This window comes from Bombus impatiens, unplaced genomic scaffold (assembly GCF_000188095.3).
Source record: "Bombus impatiens unplaced genomic scaffold, BIMP_2.2 scf_0020, whole genome shotgun sequence".
Taxonomy (NCBI): Eukaryota; Metazoa; Arthropoda; class Insecta; order Hymenoptera; family Apidae; genus Bombus; species Bombus impatiens.
Window position 1 is genome coordinate 1,881,444 of NT_176439.1, and position 11,967 is coordinate 1,893,410.

General features: G+C 37.1%; 2 protein-coding genes and 1 pseudogene across 2 annotated transcripts; all 3 read left to right on the forward strand.

The window, feature by feature from the left end:
* The first annotated feature begins 319 nt into the window (after window positions 1-319).
* On the forward strand, window positions 320-1,477 carry LOC100743814 (odorant receptor 13a-like). Its single transcript, XM_003484784.2, has 3 exons — window positions 320-661; window positions 838-1,113; window positions 1,403-1,477. The coding sequence occupies exons 1-3, from the start codon at window positions 320-322 to the stop codon at window positions 1,469-1,471; spliced, it is 687 nt and encodes a 228-aa protein (XP_003484832.1). The 3' UTR covers window positions 1,472-1,477.
* Window positions 1,478-2,489: 1,012 nt separating this feature from the next.
* On the forward strand, window positions 2,490-5,472 carry LOC100743925 (annotated as a pseudogene).
* A 4,261-nt stretch (window positions 5,473-9,733) lies between these two features.
* Window positions 9,734-11,683, forward strand: LOC100744043 (the record flags this gene model as incomplete). Its single annotated transcript, XM_003484785.4, has 4 exons — window positions 9,734-10,244; window positions 10,707-10,959; window positions 11,147-11,250; window positions 11,348-11,683. Coding segments are annotated over exons 1-4 (888 nt in total), but the record flags the coding sequence as incomplete, so codon positions are not given.
* Between the last annotated feature and the right edge of the window lie 284 nt (window positions 11,684-11,967).

The window sequence follows — 11,967 nt, forward strand, 5'->3', positions numbered from 1 at the left end:
GGAAAGAATGAATTAACGCAACACTTGTTATTATGATGATTCATACGTACTGGGGCATACGCGAGCGAGACAGCCTTAGACGCTGCCCAGGTAACACCATGCCTACAGGATGACCCAGGTGTTCGCGGGGCACGGCGTGCTCAGCGAGTATTTGATGAAGATCGGAGCGGGGCAGCGGACATCTGTGACTACTGTCACGTCATAGGCGAGAGATTGCCTCTCTCGGCGATCGTGGAGGCCGATGTTAAGCGAGTCGCAGGAGTACGAGGCTGACCGCTTCTTCTGCGAGCAATCGTAATAACTTGTCACCGATGACTCTATGATTAATTGCTATTTACATACACAGTTACTGGCCGTGCAACAAATTGGCGCGAGCTATATATGCCCCGACAACTTCTTATGCGTGCTAAATCTACACGTGGTCTACCAATTTCGTATGCTGCAGAACACGTTAGTGAATCTATGGTCGAACATCGACGAGCGAACAGATATCGTCGAGTACTCGAACGAATGCTACGTAATGTTGGAAAAATGCATCCCAAAACATCAATCGTTGATCGAATTCAGCGCTAAACTCGACGACATTTACACACTGCCGATCCTCAGCCACATGGTTATCTTTAGCGTGCTGATGTATTTCGACACGTACGAGGTCATTCTGGTACGTGTGAGCGATTTAAAACGAATTATCTAAAAAGCTATCGTGGATACGCCATATTTCTCAAATTAACAATTTAATAAAATTAGACAAGAACGTTTTACTATTATTCGGCACCTACCAGATGAAAAATAAAAGCTATATTGCTTACGGTGGTCACTTAAAAAATTTGTACGTAGGCGGACGTATCTCCCGGGACACGACTCATTTTCTTCTTCCACATGATCGGCAGTTTTACCCACATCATTTTTTTCACGTATATCTGCAATGGTTTAGTAGAGGAAAGCACGAATATTAGCACGGCATCGTATTCAGGATGGTGGATGATTCTTCCAATGACCGAAACAGGCAGGAAGATACGGAAGGATACGAGGATAATGATCATGAAATCGATGCGACCGTGTTATCTGTCCGCCGGAGGATTCTTTCCCGTCACTTTGGAAACATCTACCGCGGTATGCAGCAATTTCTTTCTTTTAATTCCATTTACTCTAAAAATACCACATCTTGCAATCCGGTACGATATGTAACCGTTTTTTGTCCTTAAATAAGCAAAATTTGAATATAAATCACGTATGTGGTATCTTGGAAATTACGTGCCGTAAATTTTACTTACGATACTGTACGCGTCATATTTTTGCATTTCTGCCTATTACGTACACGTTTTTACATATCTGTAATTATAGTGGAATACGTATGTACATGGAAAATTGTGAAACACCTTGATAAAATTTCTTGTTACAGCTTATAAGCTCGACGATGTCATACTTCACTCTCATGAGAGAATCATCTATAAAAGCAGCAGCGGAATAGTTAACCATAAATGCACGGACTTGCGCAATGGAAATATTTTAATATTTGCAAATAAATGTCGCTATTTATATCTACATAATTATAAGAAAAAATTTAATATTATCTAATGATATCAGTGAACGTACAAGTTCCTTGATTTCGCGTTAAAAAAGAATAGAATCCTTTTATGCGACGTAATCTTCCTTGCATTTGAAAAATTGACGAAAAATTTTCAGAATAAATTCAAGCACAAACTTTATCCCCTCGGATCCTCTGCAGCAACTTGAGCTGCGATATTACGTTGGGCAAACGTAAGAGTTCCATGGAGCCACGAGACAAAGCACTCTTCCATCGCTTAAAACGAGTGAAATGAATTGCAGGCCATCTTATGCACGGTCACGATCGTTCCTCGTTCTTTCTATGGTTACTTGTTCCATTCAAACACCCGCGAATCGTGAATAATGCATTTTCGATTACGTTGCAACGCCTACACTTCACACGAGAACAGGACACGTTACAGGCAACTACGCGAATTTTTGATTGGCGTAGACACAAATCGTGAGAGCGTCTCGTTAAAAATCGATTGGTTATAATTGATGCGATACTACATCTCCCTTGCTTCGATTATTCGATGTTCACCGCGCGAATGATGCAGAATCACGACATCTCAATAATTTGTGCATGTTTTTCCATATAAATCGTAGACCTGTGGCTAGCGACGATTCGAAATGAACAAGGTCGCAGAGATTTCGTGCTGATCTACGCGGTCGGAGCGCTTTTCCTTGGGGAAATTTTAATGTAAGTGCGCAACGGTTTCTCTTTGATCGACAACTCTATTATTCTTTATCGTTTTATGCTCTTATTGCGTCAGGAATAAAATATTCATATTCGTTTTCTGGTCGTCAAAAGTTTGCTTAGGTAAGCCACGTATCTACCACGAAATATTGAGTGTCTAGGCAGATCAAAATGCCACTTGGTACTGCTAAGTTTACTATCTATTGAGTGATTTTAGAATCAGGATTGAGAAGAAAGGATTGTCATGCATACCGAACGATACACAGATATATCCATTAAAATATCACGGTTGCTGCTGAAAATCGCGGGTATTTGGAAATCGGCGAACAAAACCGAAGATAGGCAAGGACAATTCGCGGTATTCTATACCATGATTACAAGCGTTTATAGCATGTACGTGAACGTCGCGGATATTTGTCACAATTTGAACGATTTGGACGTGAGTAAGAAAATAAGTAACCCCCGTAAAAAATTTTCTCCGTTTTTGTATAAATTTTAACGTTACTATTAAACTGCGTATAAGTACTTACTTGTACTGCGTGTTGGTAAATCAATAGTACAGTTATTTGGATGAAATATATTATACGGAATTAAATATCGTTACAGAACTTTAAAGACATTTTTTCATTGCAGATTGGATCATTTAGAAGCGTTTGTCTAATGTTATTTTAAATATTCCTTTAACTTAAATTTTCTAACTGTAAAAGTATTACTCAATCGTAATACTGCTCTTTACATAGCAAGTCGTAACAATTAAATGTTAAACATCACTTTCCATCGATCATTTATTGCAATTTATTAGAATCATTTTTTCAGCATTGTATCTTTCTGGCAGCCAACGTATTGAACACGATATTAGCGATGTTCAAAATTTCGATGATAAACCTTTATAAAACGGAATTCTCTTATATAATTGTACACGCCCAAAAGCATTTTTGGCATTTGAATTATGATCTCGACGAGAAGATACTTTTCGCGGAATGCAAGAAAGTTTGCAAACTGTGGTCGCTATTTATAATGCTTGTTATACAAATTATTGTCTTCTTCTATGCAGTCGCACCAATCTGCGGTAAGTTAATTCATCGATCAAAAGATTAAATAAAGCTTCTTTTCTACAGAAAGAAAGTAATAATTTTCGAAATAATGGAATAAACATCAATATTTCGCACTAGAAGAATAATACTCCATTTTTCACATTTACTTTCATCAACATATAGTAAAACAATCTATAAGTTATAAAACGATAAGAAAAGAAATTTCCCAAATCACGATAAGTTGTTGTTTGTTCCTAAGTTATGGAAATTGAAGAGATAAATTAACGATCTAAGTAAGAAATAAACGTCTCGTTTGGATAAAAATCTAAACTCGTTCTAGCGAAAGCTGATTTTAAAACAAATATTTGTAATAACCAGAAAGATACTACAAAACAGAAACTCGTGTTTCGCTATATTTCAGCGAACATTAGAAGCAGTGGCTCGGAGAGGACACTTCCGGTCGCAATGTGGGTCTGTTGGAATACACGCGATATCAATCGCATGCAGGTAAGGTAATTGATCGTACGGATTCTTCCCTTGGTTGCCCAGCGCCATCCCCACTAGCGTGCGTTCGTGAGATGCACCACGGCGGCTAGCACGTGCATGCTCTTTCGAAAAATTCGCCGGAAAAAGCGTGAGGATATGGACGGAACATTCTAGATGGGCACGTCGGGAAACTACAAGAAGGTTCTGTGCCACATATGACGCCACACAGACACCCACACAGGTTACACTCATTACTGCATGGAGAGTGGGGCTCTAAACCTTTTCAAGGACCATGGGTCACTAAGCCAGTTGGTCTGTGAATAACTAGCCAACTGTCTACATTCCAGAACGCACATTTATAATTCTTGAAATAATTGTTTAATAAATATCACATTGTATTATTTCAACACAAACATTGTGTCTTCCACAGATTATTAATCTTAATTCCAAGATTAAATTCTAATAGGGTCGATCTGCCGATATACATGACACCGTATTACGAAATAATGTTCGTCATTCAGGTATCTCCATTTAAGTCCGTGAAACACGACAGTGTCTAATTAGCGAGCATATTCGATAGTAATTAGGAATTAAGTAAATAGCGCTGTAATATTCACCGAAGAAGGTGAAAACCTAGCGAGCACAATTATGATTTTACTATGGAAAATCACTATTTACACAGCTAGCGTCTGTGCAACAAATCTGTGTAGCCTATATGGCCTGCGACAACTTCTTATGCATACTGAATATGCACGTGATCTGCCAATTCCGTATGCTCCATAACAGGCTTTTCTGTGGAAACAAACGGATAAGATCGATTACGCCGACAAGTGCTACATAGCGTTGAAAAAATGCATTCGGCAGCATCAAATTCTGCGGAAGGCTCGAATATGTTTATAGGTTTCCGATCTTCGGCCATATAATCATCTTTAGCTTGCTGATGTGTTTCGACACGGACGAGATACTTTTGGTACGTGCGAACATCGGATTTGTTTTTCTATTTTTTTAAATACGCAGAAACACAATTACCGCAAATTTCATCGTTTAACTCTTATATTAAAATCGTTAAATCGCACGTGTGAGTTCGTCTCGTTTTATGTTTGTCCAACTTTTGAGATACACATATTTCTCGCATTAAACCTCCTCAAACTTGCACAGATTCATTCGTTTGTCGAAAAAAACAAATATTCGTTCGTTTTAAATATATTTAATAGCTGTATCGGAATCGTCTGATTTAAATACGAATATATTATACTATGTACACAGGCAGATGCATCCCCTGGTACACGACTGATTTTCGTGTTCCACATGTTCGGCAACTTTATCCATATCATTTTCTTCACGTACACTTGCCACGGCTTAATGAAGGAAAGTTCGAATATTAGCTTGGCAACGTACAAGCTGGTGGACAACTTTGCCAATGACCTAAACTGGCAGAATGTTACGAGAAGACGCGAAGATGATGATAATGAAATCAACGCGACCATGCTATCTGACCGCTGGTGGATTCTTTCCTGTATCTTTCCATTTCTTACTTAATCCCGCTCATCCTACAAATATCGCTTTTTGCAACGCATTACCAGAAACATATAAATTTTTGGACGAATCCTATGACAACACTAAAATTTTATATTACAGCTTGTGAGTACTACAATGTCATACTTTACGCTCATAAGGAAATCGTCTTTGAAAATGAAGAATAAATAATTCATAGTATAAACATGAATTTAGATAATAAAAATATTTTAATGGTTGCGAATAAACTTTAATACTCGATCGATCGATCATCGATCTATCATCCCCGATCGTACGTCACGAGGGCGAATACGATTGGATACACTCTTTCACCGATCTTCCACTCTTTCCCTCCATTCTACACACAGCATATCGAATATATTATACACTTTTCCAAGGCAACGCAAAATTAAAAATACTACTAATACAAGTATAGCCTATTTCCATTTCTAACCGCGCAACATCGGTAATTGTAACGATCGTGTCTTAAGTCGGTGACAAGTTTGATGTACACCTTCCATTGACCTGTACGTTATCGACACATTCGGCATAATTTGTATTTGACATGCAGCGCTAAAACACGCAAAAAAGAAAAAAATGGATACTTACGGAACAATTTACAAACAATCCTCGCAAATTCCACTGTTATGCTCGAGAGCAGCAACCATGATCGAATTCGAGCGCACAACGCTCTTCAGAGACTTCCACGAAACAAATCTCTTGAACTGTCGGATATATAATACATTGTCGTCACGTCCGAACGTTCATCGTTTACCTGGAATAATACATAATTTATCGATCCGACACCGCTTTTACTCTTCGCGCGCAATTACTATGACGTTCAGAATAACCAGTTGTCCACGAAGTAGAAAAGGAGAAACGAGCCAGACAACAAAGCGGAAAGGTATCAAGGGATCGGGAACATCGCGTTAGTGTCCTTCGGGATGGATAATAGACAAGCTGGAAACATTCGATAGAATCGAAGATCGAAGCATTCTACCATAGAACACTCGGTATGAGCTCTAGGCAAGTCAAAGATCTGTCTATCATCATCACGAGTTTCTACATGAAATTCGTTGGTTTTTGGCTGGCGAATAATTACGTCGAAAAACGTCGCAGGAACGTTGCGTTGAGTTATACGTTATTCGCCGTCCTCCTCTCCTTATCGACCGAAGCGAGGGATTTGTACTTCAGTTGGGGAGATCTTGGTGTAAGTGGAGAATCTAATTTTTTAACTAGACGAATTAAATCGAGCAATCGGCAATTTTCTTTATATCGACTTTGAACAATTTTCATGCAGAAACCAACTCGATAAAATATCGGTTACAGGATTCTATTTACGTCATATGCAACGTTATAACTATCGTTCTAGTTGTGGTCAAAATCTTCATTTTGTTAATATATAACGAAGAGCTGCTTGACATAATCGATTATGCGAAAATAAATTTTTGGCACTTGAATTACGATTCGCACGAGCAAATGATCGTGGATAACTGCAGACGTACGTGTACCATTTTCGTTTGTGTCTTCACTTTCTTCGCTCAGGGAACGGTTATCGGTTTCATAGCGAGGCCACTTCTAAGTGAGATATTTGAGAATAAAATAATTACTAACATAGAATATTATCTTTCTATAAATGGCACTCTATAAATAGAAATGTTGACTCGTTACGATCGTACGTTATTAATTTAAATAATAAATTTTGCTAGGTACGTTTCCAGCTTTACGCTTTAACGGAAAAGCACGTAAAATAAGTTCGGTTCCCGAACAAATCTCGGCAAAGCACCTCTGCAAAAATTCAACGTGACGCGAGGTTTACGACACGGTCAGAAACGATTGGTGTTTTTGAGAGGCAGATTTTTTCTACCAATATTCGAATGATACGTGATTCAAAGCAAACATTAACGACGTTAAAATGACTTCGACGCATAGCATGTATTTTCAACTTCTTTATTTCCGTCTCCCTTGCCTTAATAGTAAATACCGTGTCATAAATCTCACCAGATCGCCGTAGTGCCAAACGATGGCCCAGCAGGCTCTATGGCCGATCGATGCAGACTCAAATAAACGTTTATAACACTACACACCAAGATCAATTAGGCACTTAATTGTTGGAATTACTTTATCAGCATCGTAATCACTCATAGCTTGCAAGAAGGGCTAAACTACGATGATTAAATAGAAGATCTGTTTGGCATACTTTTCAGTAAACTATGGAAAAAATGAGTCCGAGCGAATACTTCCGTTTAACATGTGGCTCCCCGAATGTCATCTATCCATGACACCGTATTTCGAGCTAATGTTCATGCTACAGGTTTTACATTATTTTACATTACAATTATTTGTAAATGTAAAGATACAAATACCTCATGAACAATTACTTTATCTATAAAACGACATTAATAGACCCTTTGAAATTAGTGTTTAATCGATCGATATTTTTACAGGTTGTATGTTCGTATCATGTTGGTGTGTGCTACCATTGCTTCGACAATATTTTATGCATTTTAAATCTACACGCTGCTGCACAGTTTCGTATCTTGCAACATAGACTTACAAATATGTGCAACACGAACGACTGTGCAGAATTCTATGAAGTTTCGGAAAAGTCATCGTACAGTATACATCGATATGGAAAGCTTAGGACTTACATTCAACAGCACCAAGCACTCACTGATTTTTGTAAAAAACTCGAAGATGTATTCAACTTAATTGTACTTGGACAGGTGTCGCTATTCAGCTTATTAATCTGCCTCGATGGGTATTTGATACTTATGGTTAGTATAGTATTACTCTATTTCGTTTTCCTACTTCAGGTAGAATAATTCTAAGCTATTCTATTTTTCATTTTTATAAAAGGATGATTTCACTAGTTCTCTATCTATAGGATGATGCTCCCGCCACAAGACGCTTTACTTTCGCCTTTCATATAACGGGTTGCATGTGTCAACTGCTGATGTTCACCTATAGTTGCGATTGTCTGATACGAGATAGTGCGAACGTAGCTAATGCCGCGTATAAAAGCTTATGGTCGCGCTTACCGATGGACCAATTTGGAAAAATATTACGCAAGGACTTAATACTGGTTATCATGAGGTCCGCGACACCCTCTTGTTTGACTGCTTGTGGATTCTTCACTGTGTCATTGGAAACTTACACCGGGGTAAGCGCAGACGTAACACGTATAGTTGGAAATCCTGTAAATATGTACCTTTCTTAGTAAAAATTAATTCCTACAGTCAAAACAAACGCTCGTACATAACTTCTCAAATCTGATATAATATTAATTGCACTCACTCCTTTTCTCTCTCTATCTCTCTATCTCGTTGTCTCGTTCACTCTCGCGCTTTAAAATACTTAGGATTCAATTCTGAATAACTAATTTTACCTTTAACATAATCATTTTTATCTATTCCATTATGGATTTTGAACACTACAGTGGCATTTTTCTCCATTCTGAAACATTATTTACAAAAAGTTTGACAGTTTATGCATATTGCAAATCAAACTCTCGAAAACAATAGAGAAATGAATCTTCTGTCGCCAAAGTGACAATCGTATTAATATGTAGCTTCCTATTTGGTTAAACGCTGTAATGTTTCAGAAATTTTTTGCAAGCTCCTAAATGTAAGCTCCACTTGATAATCACCGAAGCAAGTAAATATTTAAACCACGATTAATCAAAGATTCTATGGTAGTTTCGGTAAGATATTTTTTTCTCTTATACTGAAAAACTTGTTTAATGACAAGTATACGAATTATGTAAAGGTGGATTAGTAACTAACGTCATTGTTATATCTACTAATAAACACCATAATTACCATCGTTATATCGATTTTATTAGGAACGTTTAAAATCATCACACGCCTAAATTGTTTATTCGCTTTTCACAGATTTTGAGCTCCGCGGTGTCGTACTTTACATTGTTAAGGAATCAGTCGAACGATAATTAAAATACACGTGAAATTTCGCATAAAGTAAGGAATTTCAAGTACATAGTTTCGCATCAAAGTGATATATTTGTATGTTATAGAAAGACAAAATAAAAAAGACTCCTATATCGCAATGAAATATATTGGAAAAAAACCCCAAGTAGGTAGACAATAATATTCTATTGCGTATTACAAGCACCTGACATCACACACAGACATAAGAACAAACGTTGCTGAAATTTCTTTATTCGTTTCATAGCTAGAATATCACCGAATCTGCACAACACCCTTCACAAATCATAGAAACAAGATAAAAAAAAAAGACATTTATCATCTTCGTCACTTTAACGCGCCGCCGCTGCATCAAGCGATCTACGTTTTTTCCTCGTAGATTCTATCAAAGGAAATTGTAGACAACTTTCTTAAGTCGTATGCCTAATTTAGCAAGATAAATTTTCCTTTGGCAAAACGAAACAGCTGTCGAACAGCACTTCGATTTCACAGAGGGTCTCGTAACCTCGGAATAATGTATAACTCGATCGATCCCATCTACTCGTTGTTCATTCGGAACAAAGAATAGTAATCCTGGGCTATCGTGATCGAACGTTCGCTCCTTTCTTTTCTTTCGTTCTTTCTCGTCATTTCTTTTCCGAAACATCAAATAACGGTGCATCAATGATAATAATAAAGTAGACACAAAGTACGATATCGGTGAATGAAAGGATGCCAATACATCAAAGCGACTGATCGTCTCTAATACGTTGCAATAATCGATGTAGACCGTGTACAAGTGTACCAGTTCAATGTCCTAACATACCAGAATATTAGCATTACGATATGAGATTTCTGAAGAGCCACGACATATCTATCAGCTTGACATCGACTTTTATGAAACTCGTTGGATTATGGACGTCGAAAAACCAATCGGAACGACGCGTCAGACTTATTACGCAGATTTACACGTTCGCGATTATTCTCTTTGCTCTATGGCTAGAGCTTACGGATATTTATTATTCTTTCGGTGATCTGAGTGTAAGTATTCGAACAATTATCTTTACCGAGATATTTGAAGGGAGATAAATCGCGATGAACGATACAGTTGCGGACTAAATTTCTGTAATATTCCAGTTTCATTTCAAGTTACAGAAGCTAATAAGTCAATATGCAAAACAAAATTCATTGATTATTTCTGGAATAAAATGCAAGACATTGTGATAAAAAGAACTATGCGATTTACAATATGTTAACACAGTTATAAAACTTGTAGCATAATTTGGTTATCATTTAACACAATTACAATGTACTAGATTTCTTGAAAAAACTTGTTTTTCCCATAAAACGGTTGTTTTCTCATAAATTTGTAATATCGTGGCTTGTGCCCTGTTTTCTCGTTTGTCGTATCTAATTTGGATTAGCAAAAGATTTATATAACGCACAAGTGAAATAGAATCCATCCGTAGTTCTATATTTTCTAGACATTCTCTGTGCTTACAGACCTGCCTTTACAACGTGTGCAACATTTTGGCGGTCCTAATGCCTCTTCTGAAGATGACCGTATTGCTTGCGCATAAACAAGAACTTTTTCATTTAATCACATATACGCAACGAAAATTTTGGCACGAGAATTACGATGAGTACGAGAAAAGGATTTATATAGACTGCAAACGCAAATGTACCGTCTTTGTTTGTTTCGTAATATTCACCACCAAAGCGACCCTTATTTGTTACGCCCTTAGTCCAATTATTGGTAAGTCACTTAATCTTAAATTGGAATTTCTATTCTTTTATTTCTTATCCAAAAGAGCACAAAAATATCTAAGTGTAATTTATGGCAGATTCAGAAGGTTAATTGAATTATTGTTGAACTTTCTTCAATACTATATATTTTCTACTGAATATTTACAAAGAATTATACCATTCTGTATTTATTCCAGAAAATATTGGAAGGAACGAGTCAGCCAGAGAATTTCTATTTAATATGTGGATTGATCTACCACTGACAATGTCCCCATACTATGAAATGACATTCGTATTACAGGTACCGGATCGCTTCTTTTTCCTAATGCTCAACATATTTAATATTATCAAATTTAATACCAGTAACAAACTTAATGGAAATCTTTATATACCCACAGCTCCTGACATTGTACCATATTGGAGTCGGCTATTTCTGTTTCGACAATCTATTATGCGTCATGAATCTACACTTGGCTACTCAATTTCAAATACTGCAATATAAAATGTCCCGAATGACCGATTTAACGAATAAAGAGAAGGGAGAAACAAATCCACAATTGTTCTCAGGATCATCGACAAAGAAATATTACACCGTCTTTAAGAAGTATGTTCAACAACATCAAGCTCTCATATCTTATTGTGGAAAACTGGAATCGGTATTTAATTTGCCTGTTTTGGCGCAAGTGCTGACGTTCAGCTTGGTAATGTGTCTCGATGGGTACCAGATACTTATGGTGAGTGTAACGCATTCATATCAATTATTCGTTTTTACATTCTTATATCTCAGAGAGTGTCACGAAAATGTACAGAATACATACCATATACAAGAATATACAAAATAATCAAACTACGGCACTCTCTATAACATTTAGTCGATGGAATAACTGTTTACCTAAAGTACCCTAGTTCCGTCTTTATAACATAATTTTATTCGGGCAAATATCGAATTTACATAAATATCTGCGGTCTAAAATAGACCATATATTGTACTTACTATGACGATCGTGGCAAATCACAC

Bases quoted from the DNA above. Each gene is read 5' to 3' on its own strand.
- LOC100743814 (XM_003484784.2), top strand. From the start codon at position 320: ATGATTAATTGCTATTTACATACACAGTTACTGGCCGTGCAACAAATT. The intron at 662-837 runs GTACGTGTGAGC...ATTTGTACGTAG, and splicing joins ACACGTACGAGGTCATTCTG to GCGGACGTATCTCCCGGGAC. The intron at 1,114-1,402 runs GTATGCAGCAAT...TTCTTGTTACAG, and splicing joins CTTTGGAAACATCTACCGCG to CTTATAAGCTCGACGATGTC.